At 50.1% G+C, this 24,619-nt stretch overlaps 1 protein-coding gene across 3 annotated transcripts in view; it reads right to left on the bottom strand.

Annotated features, from left to right (window-relative positions):
- PTPN5 (protein tyrosine phosphatase non-receptor type 5) overlaps positions 1 to 23,305 on the bottom strand; it is a 63,061-nt gene extending 39,756 nt beyond the window's left edge. Inside the window, exons 1-2 of one of the 3 annotated variants that reach the window (XM_003312950.6) lie at positions 23,036 to 23,305; positions 3,348 to 3,435 (exon numbers count right to left, since the gene is read on the bottom strand). In XM_003312950.6, the coding sequence (XP_003312998.1) occupies positions 3,348 to 3,367 (20 nt within the window). In that variant the 5' untranslated portion in view covers positions 3,368 to 3,435; positions 23,036 to 23,305. Of the gene's footprint in view, positions 1 to 3,347; positions 3,481 to 23,035 lie in introns of all 3 variants that reach the window. The other 2 variants (XM_003312949.6, XM_003312951.7) reach the window with 2 other exon arrangements.
- Positions 23,306 to 24,619: the final 1,314 nt, after the last annotated feature.

Here is a 24,619-nt window from a genome sequence, read left to right on the forward strand (position 1 = left end):
AGTGCTTCATGTGTGCAGTGGACTCTATAAATAAGCTTCCTAGAAAATGACTAATTTCATAACCAGAAAAGCAGAACGAGTAGCACCTCTTGACTGCAAAGGAAAATGGAGCAAGAGCCTCTGCTGCTCTTCCCTGTAGTCGAAGGACTCCAGGCAACCCCAGCCACAGCCTGCGTGTCTAGACTGTCCAGAGGAGGGTTTAATTAGCTTTCCAAAGAAAATACATGGCCCATTCAGGCTGGACGGGGAACCCAGTCTCTGGGTGCTGCCTTCCTCCCTCCCCACCAAGAGCAGAAATAGCTGCTTTTATTGGATTGCTAAGGCTCCTGCTCTCTCCTTCCCCACTTCTATCAGCCAGGCAACAGGAACAGAACACTGGCCTGTGACAACAGCAGCCACTTGCTGGGCTGCCCCCACCACTGCTTCCCTTATAATCAGAGACCACCAGGGATGAAGGGACTTGGAAATCACCCAGCCTGCCCCCACTTCACTGATGGAGGATGTCCCGGAGTGAAAGTAGCTTCCCACAGCCATCGTCGCATTCAACAGGCGTGTGCTGAGCACCTCCTGTGAGCCAGGCCTGGAGCTGCCCTAGGAGTACAGTGATGAATAATCCAGGCCCCTCCTTGCAGGCTCCCAGTCTTCTCAGGGAGACAGACATGCAGACACGACTGTACCCTGATGCCTGCTTTAATTGATGTATGCATGTGACCACCCTGGGGAAGGCTCTGCTCATTTGTGGGAGGGGCAAGGGGAAGAGGAAGTCTTCTCCAAGGGGGAGACAGGAGCTGGTTTTAATTTTTTTAAAATTAATTAATTAATTAATTTTTGAGACGGAGTCTCACTCTGTTGCCCAGGCTGGAGTGCAGTGGCACTATCTCAGCTCACTGCAACCTCCACCTCCCCGGTTCAAGTGATTCTCCTGCCTCGGCCTCCCAGTAGCTGGGATTACAGGCGCCTGCCACTATGCCCAGCTAATTTTTGTATTTTTAGTAGAGACGAGGTTTCATCGTATTAGTCAGGCTGGTCTCAAACTCCTGACTTCAGGTGATCCTGCTTGCCTCGGCCTCCCAAAGTACTGGGATTACAGGCATGAGCCACTGCGCCTGGCCAGGGACTGGTTTTTAAAATATGTTTTTAGGTGAATGAGGGGTTGGGAAAAGGATTTCTTGGGTAGAGCAAATAGAAAGAGCAAGGCATGGAGGCCCAAGATGTGTGGAACATCTGGTGCCATCAGAAGTAGGCTGGTCAGTGGGATGGAGCAGCAGATGGGGGCTAGGCCTCAGCAGAGGCACGTGGGCAAGAAGCAGCCTAGAAGACAGGAATCCTGCCTCCTGGGGTGGCGGGGGAAGCCCTCTTCCACTTGATCATGTGGCTTCCCTGTGGCTTCCCTGCACTGAGAGTGATGCTGGCTCTCTCACACCTGGTCTGGCTGGGTAGGTCTGTAACGGGAAGTGGGGGAGCAGCAGCTTACGTTTAAGGAATGGACTTTAGACCCAGCTGGTAGCGTCCGATCTGGTCTGAAACTACTCTTTTTACTGTGCTAAAATTCCCATAGCATAAAATTCAACATTTTGACCATTTTAAAGGGTACAATTCAGTGGCATTTAATACATTCCTAATGTTGTGCAACCATCATAATGATCTGCTTCCAGAATATTTTTGTCACCCCAGAAGGAAATCCTGTACTCATTAAGGAGTCACTCCCTGTCCTCCTCCCCACAGCCCCTGGCAACGGCTTATTTGCTTTCTGTCTCTATGGGTTTGCCTATTCTGGATATTTCACATAAATGGAATCATAAAATATGTAGCCTTTTGTGCTTTTGTGTTTGGCTTCTTGCACTTAGCAAGTCCATAGCATACATCAGTACTTCATTCCTTTTCATGGATTCCTTTTCATGGCTGAATAATATTCTACTGTAGGACAGACGATGTTTTATTTATCTATTCATCAGTTGAACATTTGGGTTGTTTCCACCTTTTAGCTATTTGTGAGTAGTGCTCCTGTGAACCAAACTGCTCTGTTTCCACTCTCCTCCCATCACGCTTGTGGTTTTGGGCAATCCTTTCTGCGCTCTGGGTCTGAGGCCTCACTTATGAAAATATGGTGGTCAGACTCTAAGCCTGTTGTAACTTGAAGGTCATCACCTTCCTCTGCTCGTTCGTATGTGTGAAGGTAATGCGTTGTGCAGCTACGCCACCAGTGCTGGATGCTGGAGATCCGGCCTAGACCACCCACCCCATTTTCTAGAAGTTCACGGCCAGTGCAGAAGATACAGAACAGCTGCTGCCGTGGGCTGGGTGAAGTGTTCTAACAAAGGCACTGCCCCTCTGCCTGGGGGGTAGAGTGGGGGATGGGGGGTGCTATTAGGAGACATCCTGGAGTCTCCTAACATGAAGTCCCAGCTTTGCCCAGGACTTATGCAGAGAAAGAGCTGGCTGGTTTGCTGAGCCAATCAGGGAGCCTGAGCCTGCTTCCAAGGTCGGTGAGGAGCAAGGGGGAACTGGGATGCTGAAGCCAGGATTCCTGGGTGTGAGGCTGAGCCAAGCCCAGGCAGACATGCCCTCTATCCTGGGCTTTGTGCTCCTGGTACCCCGTAAATACCCCTCACTGTCAACGTGGAGCTCCTACCACCCTCTTAAAGCTCCAACCCCACCTGACATCTCTATTCGCTGAATCAAACCTGTCCATTCCTCCCTTCGAGCCTTGTTTGTGCTGTTCCCTCAGCCTGGAAGATCCTTTTCCCCTTCTGTCAAATCCTACTCATTCTCCAAGGTGCGACTCAGGCGGTGCGTCTTCCACGGAGCACTCCCTGATCTCTCAGGAAGAACTGTGTCCTCCCACTTCTGGGCTCCCCCACACACCTGGTTCATATGTCCCTTTGTCTCTTACTTTGTTCTGCTGCTATAGTTAGCTGTGTATGCACCTGCCTCTCCCACCAACTTCCGACTTTGAAGCATCTTCACCCCCTCAACCACCTCTGCATCCCAGGTGTTTAGCACAGGGCCTGAGCCTGTTGATGTACACCTTAAAGGCCAAATGCAGGGTAGTGGCAGGGTCTCAGGGTTGGTAGCTTTAGGGGCTCTAGGAAGGCAGACTCCAGCTAGGAGCCTCCCAATTAAAGAAGATGGCCAAACCATAGCCAGGAAGCGGCCCATAATGCCATCCAGATTTTCATCAGCATGTTCAGCAGGCAGGGGCAGAGGGCATGCTGGTTTCATGGAAAAGGAATGATGAGGCTGAACACCTCATGAGAATGAGTCATGTGCCCCAGAGCATCCAGATGGAGAAGGCTTGGCCTCCTCAGTGGGCGGGTTGCAGGGGGACGGCGTAAACGCTCACTCACCTGGCTCCCTCATAATTCATTCCCAAGGTGTCTGGATGGGGAAGGGTGCCATCTTCCAGGGCAGGAAGCTTTCTCAGCAAAAAGCAAGCTGGTGATATAAATGAAGGAGAGAGGGCAGCTTCAGATCATCCAGCTGGGAAAACGGGGCAAAGAGAGATTAAGTGACTAGTCTCAGGTCACACGGTGTGCCAACAATTTGTTTTCAGGTAGTTAAAATCCTGATTTCCTTCTGGGAGTCACCTTTCTCCTCCCCTGGTGCCCTGCTTGCCTCTTGCTACACAGACAGCCCAGAATCAGAACTCAGTATTTATATCATACCCCAAAGCCTTCTAATAAATATCTTTTCTGCCTAAGTTACTCAGAGTCCTCTTCTGTTGCTGGCAACCACAGAACCCAGACTGATGCGTGCAGCAAACTCGTGGAATGAATAGGCTCTGAGCCCAGGACTCCCAATGCTTAGTTCACTGCTATTTCCGTCCTGCCAAGCTGCCTACCCTCCTTGCCCAGCTGTCCACTGTCCAGCCATCTGTCCTCACGTCTGAGCAGACTGCAAACTTGAGTGTTCTGGATCCCAAACACAGGGTCTGAGTGTTCTCTGCTTGGGATGTGCCCAGACAAATGACTTCCCTTCCATCCCTGCTCTTCTCTGAGTGGGAGAAGTGGGTGCGGGCATGGCAGGGACCCCAGGGAAGGGAAGATGAAAAGTGCAGGGTAGGCCCAGCCTGCTGAGGGGCTCGGGCAACAGTTGTCCATTTTTCATTTGAGTCTGATTCAGGGATTGGACCATTCATTTGTTCAACCCGTTTACTAAACACCTGCTATATTCAGGCTACGTGTGGGACCCTGGGAATACAATGAACGACAAGCATCTCATGGGGGATGTAGGTAAGAAGAAAAGGCAATGGTGACACAGGTGACCTGTGTGCGGGGAGACGAGCAGGGTGCCCTGGGAGTGCCAGCCAGACCCCTAAGGAGGCAGAGGACTCAGGAGACGTTTGGTACCCAGGAAGGGCCATCTCTGGTGAGATGTGAAAGAGGAGTGGGGGTGAGAGGCCGTGGGATGAGACAGGAGGGGGTGGGGTGCTCCCGGTAGAAGGAGGGCATGTGGACGGGCCTGGAATTGACACAAAGAAGGACACATTCAAGGACTAGAAAGAAATGTAGTTTACAAGGGGAGTGTGGAAAGGGGGTGTGGTGTGGGATGGGACAATCCACTGAACCGCTCACTGGAATTTTTTCCTTTTCCCTCCCCTTCTTTCCAGAGAGGTAAGACAGATCTATACTCCCTTGGGAGAGGCGGCTTGGCTGCAGGACCAAAGGCCAAGTTCCTGGAGGAGCTATCCTTCCAGTCTTTGTTTTGTAAAAGCTGGAGCACCTGGGGGCGGGTGTCTCTTGGTCAGGGAGGTGGGGGTGTGAGGAAGGGGAGGGGGTCTCCGGGCCTGGGAAGGTGACAGAGCCCATCAGTTCCATGACTGGTGCCTGGTGTGTGGGTGGGTGGCACTGAGTGCATAGAGAAGGCTGGATCTCAGCCTCCAGGGCTTCCGCTGCACCCCACACGGCGTCCTCCCGACAGAAGGCACAGAGTCTGCAGACCCAGAGGGGCTCTTCAGTGGGGCTGGGGTATCTCAGCTATAATCAGTGTGGTTTCCTTGAAACATCCCTGGCATGGGGGTCACAGCAGTGGGTCAGAGTCACTCCAGTGATGGCTGGGATTGAATTTCCTACCAGATAGGGATGCTGGGGAGCTCTGAGTCTGGGCTAATTTCATTTAAGGAGCATAATGAGACATTTCTTCCATACCTGATATTAAGGATTAAAAAAATCAACCAGTTCTAAGAATAGATTCTTGGCTTGGGAGGCAGGAGACCAGCTAAAATGTGGGTGTGTCAATCAGGTAAGAGATGGGGCATCCTAGCCTGGGACTGCAGCTGGGGACTGCCCCCTTGCTGGGCCACCTGCTCCAGTCACTCTGATTTCAGACCGTAACTGCCTCCTCATCACCCCCGTGACCATGAAGGACATCCTTCCCTTCACCCCTTTGCTTAGGCTGTCTCTCTTGCCTGGAAGGCCATCACCTCTTTGCACCTCTCCTTAAAATCAAACTCAGACTTTAAGCTCCAGCTTAATCTTGAATTGCTCTAGGAAGCCTTCCCTGGGGATAGGTCTTCACTCTGCTCTAGTCAAACTGTGTGGCTCTAGGAAAGTGTCTTTATCACTCTGAGCCTTAAATTTTTCTCATATGTCTAACACGGACGACAATACCTTCCACACAGGATGGCGGTGAAGATCACCAGTGAATGAGAAAGGTGAATGTTGACTATCATGGTGACTGGTGAACAGCAGGTGCTCAGGATCTGTGCAAACAACCAACAAAGGCACAGCAGAGAAATGAGGGTGGTGGTGGTGGGGAAGCAGGTGTAGACAATGTATAAACTCCCAGGAAAGGGCAAAGGGCTCTGACCAATGCCAACTTGTCTGGGGCAGCCTTTGAACAAGAGAGGCATCCCAGGACCATGTGCCCTCCCTCGCTGACAACAGAAAGGCGTTGCTGGGCCTGCAGGGGTCTGTGGTCTGGTCCAAAGGTCCAGTATGAACTGAATTTACCAGCTTCCCCCTGTACTCTGAGGAGGAGGGGGCTGGAGGGGGGTTGAGGAGCCCTCGTCCTGCCAAATTCCTAGATTGGGTAGGATGGGAGCAGGAAAAACACACATAGATTCTTTGCTGGCTTTGGCCAACCTGCTGGGACCAAAGTAGCAGGGGCTAGCTGCATAGGCAGCATTGAGAGAGACCAGGGGCTCATGATTGAAGCCAACACATTCTGTCCTAAATACATCTTTGGGGTGGAGGGTCAGAAATTCACAGTGATTCAGCTCAGACTCTGTGGACCCTCCCAGCCTCTTCTCAGGGCCACTTTGGCTTTCTTTTAAAATCTACACTTTTAAAATTTCATGGTCAGGTTGGTGAGGATGGAAGGGAACAGGAGGAGGTGATCTGAGAGAGAAAGGAAGCAGGAAAAAGGGCAGAAGCAATCTTAGGGCCACCTGTTCAGTAACATCTTAGCTCCCGACCAAAGAGGATAACAATGACAGTATCTTCACAACAGAAAGGGCAGCTGTCACTACTGCACCTGGACCACACAGGCCAGGAACTGCTCCAGGGCCTTGCATGTGTTAGCAAATTCAGTCCTCACAGCGGCCCCTGGAGGAACGTACTAACGTTCCCTGCATTTTCTAAAGGAGGAAATGGAAATTCAGAGAAGTAAAGTGACCTGCCTAAGGCCACACAGCTAGTTATCACAGAACTTCCCCCATTGCCCACATTCCTAACCTCTCTTTCACTTTTTAGCTTTTGGTAAGAAAAAATATTCTGCAAATACAATAGGAAGAGACCGCATATCATGGCAGTTGCTTTCTATATGTTCTTTTAAAAAATCCTCACCATAAATCTATGTGAGTAGCATGTGATGATCACCATTTTTACAGATGAGAAAACTAAGGCTCAGGGGGTGAAGTGACCCAAGCGAACGAGTGAAGGAGCAAGAGGGAGATCCCTGTGCCTGTGTCCCTGGCTCACTGCTGTTCTCCCCAGAAGAACGACTGGAAGTCCTGCGCGGGACCACGACCTCGGGTTTCTCCACTTGAAGCAACAGCCCAGGAAGCAGGCCTTGGGAGGCTAGCTTGCATGGGGAGTTTGGGAGGCTGGCTTGGGTGGGGAGCCTGTGATGGTGGCAGCTGTGTTCCATCAGTGCCATGACGAATACACTCACTGGCCCAGGGCCCAGAAGCCATGGGCTCTAGTCCCAGGCTACTGTGTGACCTTGGGCTAGTCATTTCCCTTATCTGAATCTCAGTAGCTCCAAATGAAAACCAAAGGGCCTGAATGAGATGACCTCTAAGGGCCTTTCCTTAGAGGTCAGGCTTCAATTCCAGGCCTGTCAGGTTTAACGAGGCAGAGGGTGGAACGGCAGTGAACCAGCAGAGGGCGCTCACAGCATCAGGGAAACAGGCCTTGGTCCATGGAGCCCAACCTGCAAGCATGTCCGGCCTGAGCCAATTATTTAGAGAGTCCAGGTTCAGCTGTGATTTGATGCTGTGGATGGTCCTACCTGATTATAAATGGTGTGGCGGTCAGGGACCCAAAAGATAGAAAGGCAGGATTTTGGAGTTCAAAGGCTATCCGGTCTGATCCTCTGTTCTCCAAGACTCTGAAAACATTGCATTCTGCTTCCTCTCCCTGCACCTGCCCCCAGGTATGCAGTTTAATTTACCGGGAGAAAACAGGCAATCACAAATGCAAAGGTGTGATCACACTTCTTGTGGGCGTCTTCTGGTATTTCCGTTCAGTTACATGCTTGCTCCTACCTATAATGCTTTAGGATGCACTTTTTCCTCCACTGGAAAGCCCCCTTTTCCCTTCTCTGCTTGGAAAATTCTTATTTGCCTTTTAAGACTCTGTTCAAATGTCACCTCCTCAATAGAACCCTCCCCAACTCCCTTAGGAAGAACTGGGTACTCCGTCTTCTGTTCTTACCCCTCCATACGGTCATTATCTGTTGATGCCAGTCTCCCAGCCTCACACAGAGCTCCCTGGACATAAACCTGTGGTCTGTGATTACCGCAGCTTCCTTTTATTGCAGGCTTATTGTGTGCTGGATGTCGTGCCAAGCACTGCACATGTATGACATCATTCACCTCTCACTAGAACCATATGAGGTAAAAAGTCATCCTCCACCTACACGTGGAGATTGGGACTTAGAGACACTAAGTCACCTGCTCAAGGTCATATAGTTGGTATGTTGCAGAACCAGGCTTCAAACTCAGTTTATCTCAACCCCAGGCTTTATTTAAATCACTACGTTTACAGTATCTGATATGGACTTTTCTGCTTCCCATGTCCAATACTGTATCTGGCACCAGGCAAATGTTAAAAAAAATGAAAAGTGGGGTAATGTTTGAGCATTTACAAATGGCTCATTAAAAACACCATAAAGGGCCAGGCACGGTGGCTCATGCCTGTAATCCCAGAACTTTGGGAGGCCGAGGTGGGCAGATCACCTGATGTAAGAAGTTTGAGACCAGCCTGACTAACATGGTGAAACCGTCTCTACTAAAAATACAAAATTAGCCGGGCGTGGTGGCGGGCACCTGTAATCCCAGCTACTTGGGAGGCTGAGGCAGGAGAATCACTTGAACCAGAGAGGCAGAAGTTGCAGTGAGCCAAGATTGTGCCACAGCACTCCAGCCTGGGCGACAGAATGAGACTCCATCTCAAAACAAACAAACAAACAACATCATAAAAGTAGTAAACACATAGGCTTTGGCTCTGGACTCCCCAAGTATGAATCAAGGCTCCCCCACTGGCTGCCTGATCTTGGGCAAGACTTTGACTTCTCAGTGCCTCAGTTTCTTCATCTGTGAAGCAAGGATAAATGTGTCTACACTTCAGAGGGTTATAATGGAGATTAAATGAATGTTGATCTTCACACAAAGTTTTTACATGAGATGCATGGAAAATGTGTAGATCAGGGCCAGGAAGCTCCTAAAAATGTTAATTGTCATCATCTTGTGTTTCAGGCTTTGCCTGTTTCCCAGTTAATATAACTTTTCTCCTCCCACGGATAAGGTCCATGAAGGCTCTGGGATGAATCTTGCGGAGTGCTGGTAAACCGGTTCTTAACTTTCTCTTTACTGGACCTGAACTGCTGTATCACTGGGAGCAAGATGAAGTAAACGAGAATATTATGCAGGAATTAAAAAAAGAATAATGTAGGCCAGGCATGGTGGCTCACACCTGTAATTCCAGCATTTTAGGAGGCCGAGGCAAGAGGATCGCTTGGGGCCATGAGCTCGAGACCAGCCTGGGCAACACAGTGAGATCCCATCTCACCAAAAAATAATATGTGAGCGGGGCATGGTGGTACACACCTGTAGTCCCAGCTACTCAGCACGCTGAGGCAGGAGGATCGCTTGAGCCCAAGACTTCAAGGTTGCAGTGAGCTATGATCGCACCACTGCATTTCAGCCCAGCTGACAGGGCAAGACCCTGTCAGAAAAAGGAAGGAAGGAAGGAAGGAAGGAAGGAAGGAAGGAAGGAAGGAAGGAAGGAAGGAAGGAAGGAAAGAAGGAAAGAAGGAAGGAAGGGCAGGCCCTGATTTGTGCCCTCTGCCAATTTTCATGGTGTAAATGCTCCCACCATGGCTAATTTGAAGCTATGATTGTGAAGAGTCATGCTGCCAGTCTTAGCAGAGGTCCAGAGTTTTGCTCAATCTGTGCCTCAGTTTCTTCATCTTTAAAATAGAGCAGCAGTAGGACCTAACTCAAAATACTGTTGTGAGGAGTAAACCTGAAGCTCTTAGATGAGCACATGGCACGTTGTATGCTCTGTGTTAGCCAATATTACTGTTAAGAGTTTCAACTCAGTCTCACTGTTGCTTATCTGGCTTGGACACTGACCCAACCCCAGCAACTGGCCTTCTGCTCTGATGGGCAGAGTCTCTGCCTTCTAGGATTAGGCCTTGTCCACTCTTGCAGCTCTCCCTTCTCCCTCTGTGACACAGTTTGGATATTGGTCCCCACCCAAATCTCATGTTGAATTGTAATCCCCAGTGTCGGAGGTGGGGCCTGGTGGGTCACGGAGGCGGATCCTGCATGGTTTGTGCCATCCTGACGAGAGTTCTCACAAGATCTGGTCTTTTAAAAGCATGTGGCACCTCCCTCAACTCACTCTCTTGTTCCTGCTTTCGCTGTGTGATGTGCCTGTACCCTCTTTGCCTTCTATCTGATTGTCAGCTTCCTGAGGCCTTCCTAGAAGCCAAGCAGACACCAGTGCCCTGCTTCCTGTACAGGCTGGCCATGTGCCAATTAAACCTCTTTTCTTTATAAATTACTCAGTCTCTTGCATTGCTATAATGAAATTGCTGTATTTCTTTATAGCAATGCAAGGACAGTCTGCTACACCCCGGAACTAGAATTCTGGCCTAGCCTGTGTTGGTTACACACCCACCCTGATCACACATTATTTCATGCCTCTGGTTTCATCCCTAGACTTCCCTCATGCTGCCCTGGGCCTGGGCTGCCCGTGCAGCTGTCCCTTGCTCCGGATGGTCCATGATGATCCCTTCTGGCATCTGCTCTGCTCCTCATTGCTTACAAGGCTCCTTCTCATGGGGCTGGAATGTACTTACAGAGGGGAAAGCTGAAGTTCAGAGCTCAGTTTGCTCCCACCTGCAACTAGAGGGGCCCCTAGCTCCTGCCACACCCTGCTGTGAGCTCCAGCTTCTCATCAGGGCCCCCACCCCCAGCCCGATTTAACCCTTCTGTGCTCAGGCCTGGCTCACGTCATGGCAACCTGGGAAGATCTCGGCATCTTCAGGTTTGGTGGAAGAGTCTAACTGAGTCAGAAGCAGGGCCTGGAGGGGAAGACACAGCGAGGCTGGGTTTGGAAACATTAGCTGGATTTGAGGCTCTTTTGCAAGGAAAAAAAAAAATAGAGTGTAAACTAGGAAAAAATCCCAGGTGGGACCAAGAGTCAAGGTTGAAAGGAGCCTGACCTCTTGAATTCAAATTTAATAAATAGCAGCTGCAGACCTACCATATGCCACATGCTTCTCAGTACCTTATTTCATTAGCTCTTTGAGACAACCCCATGAAAACATCATTATCTCACTCTGCAGGAGCTGTAGGCACTTAAGAGAGGTTAGGGACTGACATGAGAGCAGGTACGTGGTCTCCCTGGTCCTGGGCCAAGGATGGCTGATTCTCTCCTCTCCCTGTGCCAGGGGACAGCTGGAAACCTGGGCCCAGGGCAGGCTGTCAACAGAGGTCCTCAGTCACGGGCTGAATTCCTCAAAGCATGACAGACTGACCATTCTGAGATCACATATTGTAAGGCAACCCTGGTCCTCCGGGAAAAGGACGAATTCAGAGGCAGAGAGACCTGGCTAAAATGCTGTGCTCTGCCACTTTCTCCACAAGGGGCCTTGGGTCGGTGTCCTAACCTCTCTGAGTCTCAATTTCCTCCCACTTAACATGGCAGCGATGAGAGCTGCAGGGTTGTGATGAAGCCTGGGAAGCGAGGGCTGTACATAGGGAGAGCTTGGCAGTCCTGGGCAGGCCTCCTTCTCCATATTCCTGCTGACCTGGCTCGAAGCTTCACTTCCTGTCTCCCTCCAAGTCAACCTCACACAGGAGACACTCCTGCTCTTTGTACCAGGCAGTGCCATCAGCTACAAAGGTCTGCTTCCTATTTCCTCAGGCTCTGTCAGGTGTTCTGGAGCTAATGAGAACAATGCAGGTGACAGCAGCTGGAGGATGAGAGGGGTCTTCCCAGCAGAACCTCCTCTGCCCTCTGGAGAGCTCCAGGCTGTTTCCAGGTCCCCAAGTCACACCCAGAGCCCTAGGAAAGGGCGGGTAAAAGAACTGGAAACTCCACTTCACAGGATTTCCCAAATCCTCCTCTGCCATGACATCCGCCTGCCCCAGCCATGCTCCCTCCTGCTTTTCTGCCTTAGTCTCTCAGCTCCTAGAGCGGCCCCTAGCTCCTGCCACACCCTGCTGTGGGCTCCAGCTTCTCATCAGGGCCCCTGCCCCCAGCCTATTTAACCCTTCTGCACTCAGGCCTGGCCAGGAAAGGCCTTCCTGCTCCTCCTCTTTGTGCTGTGGTTTCCTGCCCTTCCAAGGCCCACCTCAGCCCAGGTCTCCTCCAGGAAACCTCCTTAGTGAGTCTAGGGTGTGTTGACCTCTCCTCTGGCTCAATCCTTCCCCCAGCATTTTTTGTGACTTGGAAACTGGTAATGAGCCACACCCTGTCCCGGGCTGCTCCCTGGCTCTCTTGTCCATAACTTTGGCTTCTGTAAACTTCCCAGGCTGACAAGTGGCAAGGGATAAAACCCCCTCTTTATCCCCCACGACAGAAAGCCCAGTGCAGAGGAGAAAAAAACATGGAAGGCCGGTCCAGCTCTTTCCTTTACACTCAGATTTGGAAGGAAGATGGGAAGGAAAGACCAAGTGGGAGAAAAAGAAGAAAGACATGAGTGGAAAGGAGTGAAGGAAGAGGGAAGGGCTGCTGCATGACACTCAGTACCAGGGTCATGAGAGGACAGATCAGGCCCACGATCCAGGTGGCCTTGAATCATGCTTTAGGGCTCTCACACTCTGATTATGCAACTCCTAGGCTTGACACAGAGACCTCTTTGAAAACCTTTGGAACTCACCTCCTCCAGGCAGCCTTCCGAGATTGACTCTGATCTTTGCCGCACCGCCCCCCCCCCCCACCCCGCCCCGGCCCCCTTGACTCCCTGAGCTGCGCTACTTTGCACTCATCCATGCCACTTCCCATGATGCTAGGTCCTCTGGGGAAGGGATGGAGGTCTCTGCCTCACTGGCAGGAAGTCAGTTTACATTTATCATCTGTAGCCAGAGATCAGACTGTCTTTTTTTGACCACTTTTTTTTTTTTTTTTTTTTTTTTTTTGAGATGGAGTCTTCCTCTGTCACCCAGGCTGGAGTGCAGTGGCGCGATCTAGGCTCACTGCAGCCTCCGCCTCCCGGGTTTAATCAATTCTCCTGCCTCAGCCTCCCAAGTAGTTGGGACTACAGGAGCCTGCCACCACACCTGGCTAGTTTTTGTATTTTTAGTAGAGATGGGGTTTCACCATATTGGCTAGGGTGGTGTCAAACTCCTGACCTCAAGTGATCCACCCGCCTCGGCCTGGTGCTGGGACTACAGGCATGAGCCACCATGCCCAGCTCCAACTTTATTAGCTCCAGGGGGTGGTTCAGAATACATTTTGTATTTTAAACCCAGTTTGTCTCTAAGATAATCTTACTATAATCTTATATCAATTTCTTTAATATCAGGCTCTGTACTGAGCCTTGGGGGACACACAGATAACTAAGAGCCAGTCCCTGCCCTCCACCCAGCATTCGGCCTAATGAGTTGAGTGAGAAATGCATTAAAGGCCCACTGAGGCTGTCTTACGGGAGCACTCAGGAGGGCACAAAAACAGAGTCTGGGAAGCTGCACAGAAGAGACCCGAAGGACAAGCAGGAGTTCACCAGATACAGGGAGGACATTCCAGGCAGGGAACACTGCAGGGCAAAGGCCCGGAGAGGTGAAAGCACAAGGTATGCCAGGCAGACGAGGCACCTCAGTGTAGCCACAGAGTAGACGTAAGAGGGACTCTTGTCACACAGCAGAGGGCTTCATGAATCAGCCTAAGACACACTAACTTTGACTCACAGGCCATTTTTTCTCAGGGGGACAGAGGCAGGTATTGCCATGCTAGTTGGCATTTAGAAATCTGTGTGTATATTGGGGGTTAGTGGGGAAAACGTGACCACATGGATGGATCTCAAAAACTATGTCTTTTTTCTTTTTGGAGATGGAGTCTCGTTCTGTCACCCAGGCTTGAGTGCAGTGGCATGATCTTGGCTCACTGCAACCTCCACCTCCCAGGTTCCAGGGATTCTCCTGCCTCAGCCTCCCGAGTAGCTGGGACTACAGGTGTGCGCCACCATGCCCAGCTAATTTTTGTATTTTTAGTAGAGACGGGATTTCACCATGTTGGCTAGGCTGGTCTCGAACTCCTGACCTCAGATGATCCACCCATCTTGGCCTCCCAAAGTGCTGGGGTTACAGGTATGAGCCACTGCGTCTGGCTTCTTAAAAACTATTTCATGACACAAAAGAGCACGTACTATATGATTCCACTTATATGACGATTAGGAACAGACAAAATCCATCTACAATGATAGAAATTGGAATAATCGTTATCTCTGAACTTTTGGGGGTGATGGAAATCTTCTGAGTCTTGCTCTTGGTGATGGTTACATGAGCTCATGCAGTTGTCAAAATGCACTGAACAGAACACTTAAGATCTATACATTGGACTGCTTGTAAAGTAAACCTGAAGAACATGTGTGAGCATTTTTGGTTGTTATAATGACTGAAGGGTGCTACAGGCAAATATATAGGAGATGGGGCCAGGGATGCTTTTACATCAAAGAACTCTCCCACCCAAAGGCCAGTAGGTCGCTGTTGAGAAAATACGGCTGCAAGCCATGGGGAGCCACAGAAGGATGGAAACACCAGAGACTTGGCCACATCTGTATTTTGGTAAGACAGGGCTCTGTGGTGGTGGGAGTATCTTGGGACAGTGATGTGGCACAGAAGGTGGACATATGATCTTCACTGCCACTCCTAGGCCTCGTATTTGCCTATCTCTTAGCCCACTGGCCTGACGCTGCCCCGAAGGGGCCCCAGGAGGTCCCTCTGAGGTACCTCAGATGCTGACCAGCTAGGGAAGTAGCAGAGGCAGCAGATGGCAGTGGGAAATGGCAATGCCTCACCCCCAGCCTCCCGGCCTCATGATAAGCAGCAAGGATGATAAAAGTGATCATCTTCCTCTGAAGTGGAGTCTCAGTGAGGGGGTCTCCCTGAGTGTCTAGAGTCCCTGGAAGCAGGGCTGAACGCTACTGCTGCTACTATAGAAAAGCACTGTTTTACATCATGGGCTGAAGAAGAACACAGCTGACTTGCATGAAAATACTCACCTGACCCCTGCCTTCGGAAAGCCTTCTCTGACCTCTGTCCTGGGCAGGTGTCTCTCCTGTGTTCCCACAGCCCTACAGAGCACAGTTACTGCCTAAGTTTAAATTCTGGCTCTGACTCTTACTGTGCGTACCTGAAATAGGGTTACTCAAGCTCTCTGTTTCCTCACCTGCAAATTGAGGATAACAGAAACCGTCTTCACTGAACTGTCACCAAGATTGAGATAATGTAGTAAGCACTCAGTAAGAGTGAGTGCTTATGATGAGCCTAGAATGCATCAGTACAGACCACTGTTGCCAGGTGACTCCTCTGGCACCTCCACTAGACATTAAGCTCCTTGCGGGCAGGGTCCTTGTGGTCGTGTTGATTGCTGAGGGCCTTGTGTCCACCACAGTGCCTGGTACAGTAAATACTTGCATGCTTGAATCAATTCCGCCCACTAAGATCTCTCCTGAGAGCTTTCTTTTTCCACCCACAATGCCTCTAAATCACAACAATTCTTCAGAAACGGAGTCAGACTCATTTGTATTCTGTTCCCTCTTCTCTCTTCTCTGTTACCTCCATGGCCATGCAGAACCCAAACAACATTTAGTTTTTAAATTAACAGCTTCTTCCTGGACACTCTATTCCTAAGACTTCACTCAGTGGTCTTCATACTGGGCACACAAAAATCCTTTTTAAAAAATGCACCCTGCACCTCTCAGAAAGTTAAACACAGAATGATCATACGATCCAGCAATTCCACTGTGAGGTATATACCCCAAAGAATTGAACGCAGGGGCTCAAACAGATCCTGGCACACCAATGTTCACAGCCGTATTATTCACAATAGCCAAAAGGTGGAAACAGATGAATGGCTAAACAATGTGGTATATCCATACAATGGAATATATTCAGCTTTGAAAATAAATGAGATTCTGATATATGATACCACAGAGACGACCCTGGAAAACATTAGGCTAAGTGAAAGAAGCCAGACAAAAAAAGACAAACATGATGCCACTTACACGAAGTACCTAGAATAGGTGAATTTATGGAGACAGAAAGTAGAATGGAGGTCACCAGGGGCTGGGGGAGATGGGAATGAGGAATTAGTATTTAATGAGTACAGCGATTCAGTCTGGGAACATAAAAAGATTCTGGAGATGGACAGTGGTGATGGTTGTATAACACTGTAAATATACTTAACGCCACAAAATTATACAGTTAAAATTGGTTAAAATGGTAAATTTCGTGTTATGTGTATTTTACCACAATTTAATAAAAGCCTCCCACACCAAACAAACAAAACACTGGAAGGACAGACTTCCCTCTGAAATCTGACAGAGCTGCATGTCCCTCTGCCACCCCTAGGGCTCTGTGACCTTGACCCCCTGGCCCATGATCTATCTTCCTCTCCATCCTCTCCTTGGTTCCAACTCTTGGGTTCCCTGTTCTTTTTCTTTTTTTTTTTTTGAGACAGGGTCTCGCTCTGTCACCCAGGCTGGAGTGCAGCGGTGCTATCTTGGCTCACTGCAACCTCTGCCTCCTGGGTTCAAGCAATTCTCATGCCTCAGCCTCCTGAGTAGGAGGGGCTGCAGGTGTGCGCCACCATGCCTGGCTAATTTTTATATTTTTACTAGGGACAGAGTTTCACCGTGTGGGCCAGGCTGGTCTCAAACTCCTGACCTCAAATGATCCCCTGCCTCAGCCTCCCAAAGTGCTGGGATTATAGGCATGAGCCACTGCACCAAGTTCCCTGTTCTTTTTCTACTCCAGACACCAGGGCCACGACATGTTCTTTTCCTTGCACCCCTCTTTAACCACCTTGATCCCATCATATCTCTTGAGGGTGCTTCAGATGGATGCTTTGAGACTCTGAGATGGAAAAGCTGTGTGCCTGGAGATGCTCATGATTGACTATGTGCAACAATAAAGACATAGTTAAATAAAGCAGGGGTCAGCCAACCAAGTATAAACAGAGAAGTCATGACAAAATGTTAAGTGAAAAATGCAGGCTATAAACCTATATGTGGACTAATTTCAACTATTACAAAATACAGATTTACAGAAAACATAGAATAGGGCATATAAAATGATGGTTCATCTTACGTTTGTTCTCTAGCATGGAGTATGGTTATTCTCACAACTGTAATTTATAGTTTATGCCAGACAACACCTTTAGGCAGATGATGAAATACACACATTGTTAGTTTTGCAAGAATCTTCAGAATTGATTCCAGATGCCCATATGCTGCCACCATTGAGGCCCACAAATCCCTCCCGAAAGGCTTGCAGAGGAATGGGAGGTGAGGGGGTGTTTCATGTCGACTCTTCAGAAAGACACTTCAGGACTTGGTGTGTCTCTCTAATGACTCCAACCAACTACCTCACCACAAAAAAGGAGGGCAATTTAGGGTCTTTATTTTGCTACTGGACTAACTAGGAAATTTGGCTGTGAACAGTTTATCCCTTACATTAGCCCAAAGTTAGGAATTCCCATGATGCTTGTTCCCTTACAAATGTGCAAACAGTGCATCTCCCGCATCTGGTGTGAGGGGATCCCCTCCCCATCCAACATGCTACACCCCAGGTATAGAAACTTGAGTCACGCTTGCTTCAACGGGGACAAAGGAAGGAGGGTGGCTTCTGTTCCATGTGCTGCAGCACAGTGGGAAAAGCTTTTCTCAGTCTAAGAGTTTGCAAATTTCTGAGTTTTGCCAGACACCGGCGGCCACGATGCTCGTTCCACATCTCACCAGATGCAGAAAAGATGGAGATGATGTTAAAGAACGGGGGGAATCTATTTTTTTTTTTTTTCTTTGAGACGGAGTCTCGCTCTTTCGCCCAGGCTGGACTGCAGTGGCTCTATCTCGGCTCACTGCAAGCTCCGCCTCCTGGGCTCATGCCATTCTCCTGTCTCAGCCTCCCGAGTAGCTGGGACTACAGGCGCCTGCCACGGTGCCTGGCTAATTTTTTGTATTTTTAGTAGACACGGGATTTCACCATGTTAGCCAGGATAGTCTCGATCTCCTGACCTCATGATCCGCCCACCTCGGCCTCTCAAAGTGCTGGGATTACAGGCGTGAGCCACCGCACCCAGCCTAGAATGGGGGGAATCTTATTTTCCACAATCCCCTAAGATAAGGAAGAGCCTTTTGGTGATAACACTGCTTAAAAGAGAAAAGAGTTTCTAGTTTTTTGTTTTTTTTTTTTTTCCCCTCGAGATGACCTGAGTTTCTACCTTCTACATATGACAGGTGACAGACCTGTGGCTGCAGATGGAATCTGGACCGGGGGTCCAGAGATCCTGTGATTCTAAGACTGAGCCTGCATGTCACCTAGCCCCTCACATGGTCCAGCCAGTTTTCCCATCTCCACCTGTAGATCCATTTCAACAATTGATTAGGTGCCTGAAGCATTTATATGTCAATAAATAATTTCTCCCTCCCCACTGCCTTCTCTTTTTGGGAATCTGTCAGTTTACTGGAGATGATAGCATCTTGTCCTGCAAATATGGGTCTTTCTGTTAGAGATGAGTTTCCTTAAAACCTCTATGAAGGAAATGGTTGAGAGTGCAAGAGAAAATTTGAAATGAAGCCAGAAGGATGTATATTTGTGCTGGGAGGAGGATGAAGAAAGACCAAAAATGTTATTTTCATTGTTTTACAGTCATTTCAGGTACGTTTTACTATTTCGTCTTAGTCAACAGCAGTGTTTATAATATCAAGCCATATTGAATAAAATATGCAGACTTCACTTAAATTTTCATACTTGAGTGACAACACAGCATTCAAGTTATCTGAGCTTTATTATTTTGATCATAGTACAGCTTACTATACCCTTACTATGGTATAATATCTTTATTTATTGGTTCATATAAGTCTAAGATATGCAGTCTCACACATAAATGGTCATTTCCAACATTCATTCATTCATTCATTCATTCACTCATTCAACAATGATTTACTGTGAAGGGCCAGGCTTGGTTTGCTAGGCACAAAGAATATAAGGTGAATAGGATATGTGTTCTCTTAGATTCATTAACATCATGCAGCTTCTCATTCTTCAGGTCTATAGGCCCTTACATGATTGGCTCTGCGCACTCTCTCACCTTTTTCCTTATCACTTTCCCCCTTTGTCTGTCTCTTACAGCTACACTTCAGGTTCCTTGAAGACACCAAGCTATTGTTACCCCAGGGCCTCTGCACCTGTGGTCTCCTCTTTTTAGAATGCTGTTCCCCAGGTCTCCTCTTCATTCAGGTCTTTGTTCAAATATCACCTCCTCAAAGACAATTCTATTTAAAGGCAGGTCTCTTTCTCCATTCTTCCTCCCAGTCATCCCTCTTCCTACTTTATTTTTCTCCAAAGCACTGCTCACCACCTGAACAATTTTATCTTTGCTTATATTTTATTTTCTGTCTCCCCTGGTAGAGCTTGGGGAGGAAGTTCGTCTTTTTAGCAACGTATCCCTAGGGGCTAGAACAACCTGGCATGTAACAGATGTTTATATGTATTCAGAGAATAAATGAATGAATGAACTGGTTCTTGATAGTTTAGGGTGCTTGATGAACCAGCTTTTCAGGAAGGCTCATTATGGTCCCTGGTAGATTCCTAGCCCCTACTCCTAAGCCTCCCACTTCTCCTCCTATTGGGCTGTGTCTGTGAATGACATCCTTGGCCATTCAGTCTCAAAGCCTTGCCATCACTTATTCTTCCCTCCTGCTAGTGCCTACATCCAATCAGTTACCAATTTTAGTGACACTGTGGCCTCTTGCATCAACTCCTTTTTCTAACCATTCTTACAACCACCCCCAGTCCATACTCTCTTTATCTCTCACCTAAACCATTGTCATCATTTCCTACCTGGGCTTCCGGCCAGCAGGCTCTCCACATCCAATCTGTTCTCCAAGGGGTAGCCAGAGTGAGTTTCATCATGTTACGGTTTGATTATGTTTCTCCCCCACTCAAAAACTAAAGACTCCCAACTCCTTAGCTTGGCAGTCAATGTCCCCCTAATAACCTCCATCCCCTTACCCAACCTTCCTTCTCAAGTCCCTTCTTTTATTCTTTTTGCTCCAGTTGGAATGAACTGCTTTCCAGTTTCTGTATATATCCTAGAAGTCCCCATTGCCTGTCCATCCTCTGCTCATGCTATTTCCACTCCTTGAAATAGTTTTCTTCCTTTCTTCTAATGTACAAATCATTCACCCAGTTTAAATGCTACTTGGCTTCTCCAAGAAGCCGTTACTGACCTGTGAGGAGAATAAAAGTCCTCTTTCAACTGTTTTTAAGGGGTTATCCACCTCTCTTTTAGGGCAAGTCTAGGGAAAGGACAGGCAATACGACACAGAACAAAGAGTTCAGAATCTGGAGTCAGATCATCTGAGCTGGAGGCCTAGCTCTCTGGATCTGAGACTTTTGAGGTATGCACCCTTAGATAAGTGAAAATCCAAGCCTTAATTTCCCTATCTGTAAAATGAGGATGATAACACTATTGTTGTCGCAGATGTGTTATGAGGAGTAAGTGACAGAGTATAGGAAGAGCTTTTGACACTACATACAAATTAATTATGAAATTCTATCATGCTGACGTACAAAACGTTGAATAAACAAAAGTGTTGATCCTTCCAGGGAGTTTTCACGGATGTTTTATGCTGGCTGAGCCTGAAGTCCAGGAATAGGTCAGGGGGAAAGGAATTTTTTGAGGGAGGAGGACTTTGAGGCCTTAAGAATCCCATGTCCTTGGATGATCTGAAGAAAGGAAGAAGTATAGGGTATATCCACAAAGCTGGGGTCCTAGTGGAATTACTAGCTACCAATTCCTGAGCATTTTCTATGTGTTAGGGACTGTACTAAGTACTCTACATACATCATTCTTGAGTCAGAAATTATTCCTTCATAAAGCAAAAGAAGCCCATAGCAGTTACATAAATACGTGCTCCCACCCCACCGCCAAATAGTTCATAACATCATCAATCCAATGATGTTATTTTTTTTGGATGGAGAAATTGAGACCCAAAAGGGTTATATACTGACACTGTACAGCCAGTGAGGAAGAGACTGGGCCTGGAATCCAGATCCCTTCACTCTCAAGGCAGAAATCCCTACATGTCAAAAACCCAGGGGCCACCATTCATTATGAAGTCTGTGTAAACTTCACAGCCAATGCCATCTACATGGACTACATTGTCAGTGGCAGCCCCTGAAGTTCTGCCACTTGGCCACCCTGGCTCAGCTCCATGATGAGCTGCTCACCCCCCTCAAAAAGGAAGTTCTCGATGGAACTGGAGACTACGATTCTAAGTGAAGTAACTCAGGAATGGAAAACCAAACATTGTATGTTCTCACTCATAAGTGAGAGCTAAGCTATGAGGATGCAAAGGCATAAGAATGACACAATGGACTTTGGGGACTTGGGGGAAAGGTGGGAGGTGGATGAGGGATAAAAGACTACACATTGGGTTCAGTGTATACTCTGGGTGATGGGTGCACCAAATTCTCACAAATCACCGTTAAAGAACTTACTCAAGAAACCAAATACCACCTGTTCCCCAAAAATCTATGGAAATAAAATAAAAAAAGGAAGTTCTTGAGACCAGAACCTCAGGTCCCTGGAGACTGAACACTGCCCTCCTTGCCAACTATTCCATCCAGTCTCCTCCAAGGTGACTGACTCCATCCCTTCACCATCCGTCTATGCTTGTACTCCTTCAACACATCTCTCGGGGCACCCTCTCTGCACCAGGCATCAGGCTCAGCTCTGGGGACACCTGGCTGCCCTTGAGGGAGCCGTGTGCTGAGAAACCACCCGAACCTGGTGTGATTGTAACTCAAGCTTCCCCAGCAGCTTTGTCAGCAGCACCAAGAGGCTGCCCTTAACAAGCCCCAAGGAGAAACAGGTGGGGACCTCGGCAAAGGGATGACTACAGGGGCCTGGTTGGAGTAGAAGATCTGGCCCTCAAGGGGGAGGGAAGGGTGACTGGGAGGGCATGCAGTCAGGACACAGTGGAGAAGAGGACGAATCCTGGGATGCCACATCACCTGGTCCAACTGAGGACACTCAGGCTCAGTGTGTCCTGGGTGGATCAGGACTAACGCCTGGGAATCTGATCTCAGGTCCTGGGCTTCTTCATTCTCCCAAACGAATCCCATACCCGGAGTGTTTGAGTGTTATGAGAGCTCTCCTTTGAGGTTGAAGGAAGCAAATTAAAGCCCCCTCTCCCCCTTTTTTGGTACCATAGGTAGGGAAGGTAGAAAATGAATGGCACCTGCCCCTCCAAGTGGGGCAGGGCTGGAATTACACACTTTCGTGGTACACTCAGGTGAATTTTGGGGTTCTGGGGCTTCAATGTGGGTGGGATCTAGTTGTGTAGGAGGGGAGCATGAGTATGAAAACCAGGAACCCTAGATTCTAATGAAAGCTTTACCACTAACTCTCTGGTGACCTTGGTCCGCCACCTTACTGGGCCTCAGTTTCCCCATCTGTAAAATGAGAAGGTTGAATAAGTTCCCAGGATTCGTCTGGCCCTGATCTTCTAAGCCCTGTGATCCTTGATAAGGTAAGCCTCCCAAGGCTCTGACCCCGGCAATCTCCGGTTTTGCAGGAGCCTGGGCCTCATCCAGAAACAAGCAGCATGCTGGGGGAGGGGAGCGCGCTAAGCTTTTATTCTAGGGGAGGGTGGGACGAGGGAGGCTAAAGCTAAAGGGTCGGTGGAGGCGAAGCGATGGGAAGGCTGGGAGCCGCGCTTTAGAGGCCAGAAGGCTAGCGGCGATTTCCAATCTCCCTCAGGGGCTTCAGGCTCTGGAGAGGCGATGCAGCCCAGAGCCGCGCACCAGCCTCCGCCGGCCGCAGAGGCTCAGACCCCAAACCACTATCCCGATTCCTCCCCGGAACCGCGCACGGGCTTCGTGGGGAGTGGCTGCCGCTCCCTCCCGGCTACCAAGCGCCAAGCCCCAAGCCCCCTCCTCTGCGTGGGGGACCCCTCCCCCAGCATGCGGGCGCCCAGAGCCCCACGGGGGCGTGGCGGGGGCGGGCGCCGGCTCCTCGGCCGGGAGGGCTGGAGAAGGTGTCAGTTGCGGGGCCGCCCGAAGGAGGGACCCGCGCCCTCCACCTTCCGGCTCCGCACACAAAGGCGCAGACCGAGGCGCCGCACTTACCGGCCAGAGCGGGCTCCGGGCGCCGGCGAGCAGGCAAGCAGGCTGGCGGGAGGATGCGCGCGCGAGTGTGCGTGTGTCTGCGTGTGTCCCTGCTTGTGTCTGTGCCAGTGTGTGTGCGACGGGGGCCGCGCCGAGCTCTGTGCGTCTGCGTGTGCGGGGGCGTCCGTCCTTCGGTCCGTCCTTCGGTCCGTCCGCCTGGCGCTCCGTCCCGCGCTCCGTGCGCGCTCCCTCGCCCGACCGCCTCACCAAATGCGCTTCAGCTGCAGAGTCGCTGGCGCAGCCGCCGGGTGGGTTTGACACCCCCCAGCCCCGGCTCCGCCCCGCCCCCGGGCGGGCTTGCGCCGCTCGCCGGGAATTGCGCAGGGCTGGCGGGGCGGGGGACCGGGAGAGCGGCCTGCTCCCGGGGCACGAAGGGGGCCGGATCAGAGACCCTTAACCCCTGACCTCATCTCAGGTGCCTCCCTCTCCCGAGCAACTCTGCGCGGAGTCTCCGCAGTCGTCGCCCCCATGCCAAGGTTGCTTGGACAGGGAGGGCGGAGGAGTGGGAGCAGCGCATCCATTTCATTCATGATTTTTTCTCCTCTTGGGAGCCCCGGGTCGGGCCGCGCGGCTACGGCAACCGCCAGAGGGACCCCGGCAGGGCCGTGCGCGCTGAACCTGGGACGGGACAGACAGGCAGACAGAAGGAGTAGGGGCCAGCGAGACAAAGGGGGTAGAGTTGGGGGAGGGAGTCGGCTCATTGGGGGCATGCCGTGGCGCTCCCCGCATGTTGCCAACACCTGTGCAAGTGGAGCGGCCCCATACTAGGGCGCATGCAATACCGGCTGCCGAGGACCCGTTCTAGGACGCTGAGGAGGCGTCCTTTTCCCAGTTCTCCCTGTTCAGCCTCTGGGGAGCTAGAGCGAGTGGACAGCCCCTCCCTCCACTGAGTCTTGCCCTCCTGACGTGCGGCGCGGGGCACGCACCTGTTTTGGTTTTCTCGTGGGCACCAGGGGCCCGGACGAGCAGGGAGCTGCCCATGTGCCCCACAATCCTGCCACAATCTTCCGTATTCTCCAGGCTGCTAGTGCGCTGGCCAGAGGTTTCCGGCATTCCATCCCCATGGGGGCTTGAGGCTGTGGGCTGCACACAGGGCAGGGATCCTAAACTCCATTTTTTACACGGGGAATCAGAGGCGAGCCACCACATAGCTACCACCCTGGTTCCAGCCACCATCTCCCGCCCCCCCCCCCCCCCCCGCCGGGATTTCCATTATAGCCTCTTTACTGGTCTCCCAGCTTCCACCCTTGGCCCCCTACAGCTGATTCTCTACACAGCAGACAGGGCGATCCTTTAAAATTTAAGTCAGAGCACGTCGTTCCTTTACTGGAAATCCCACACTAGCACTCCATTTCATCCAAGGGAAAGTTAAAGGCCCCTCATGACCTGCAAAGGCCTTCAGGAGCTGGCTCCTTTTTAGCTCTTTAACCTCTCTTTCTACCACCCTCCCCCTTCTCCCACGCTCCAGTCACATTGGCCTTTTTAATGCATCATCGGTGTGGCAGCCCTGTGGCCTCAGGACCTTTGCACTGCTGGTCTGTCTGC

Source organism: Pan troglodytes, chromosome 9 (assembly GCF_028858775.2).
Source record: "Pan troglodytes isolate AG18354 chromosome 9, NHGRI_mPanTro3-v2.0_pri, whole genome shotgun sequence".
NCBI lineage: Eukaryota > Metazoa > Chordata > Mammalia > Primates > Hominidae > Pan > Pan troglodytes.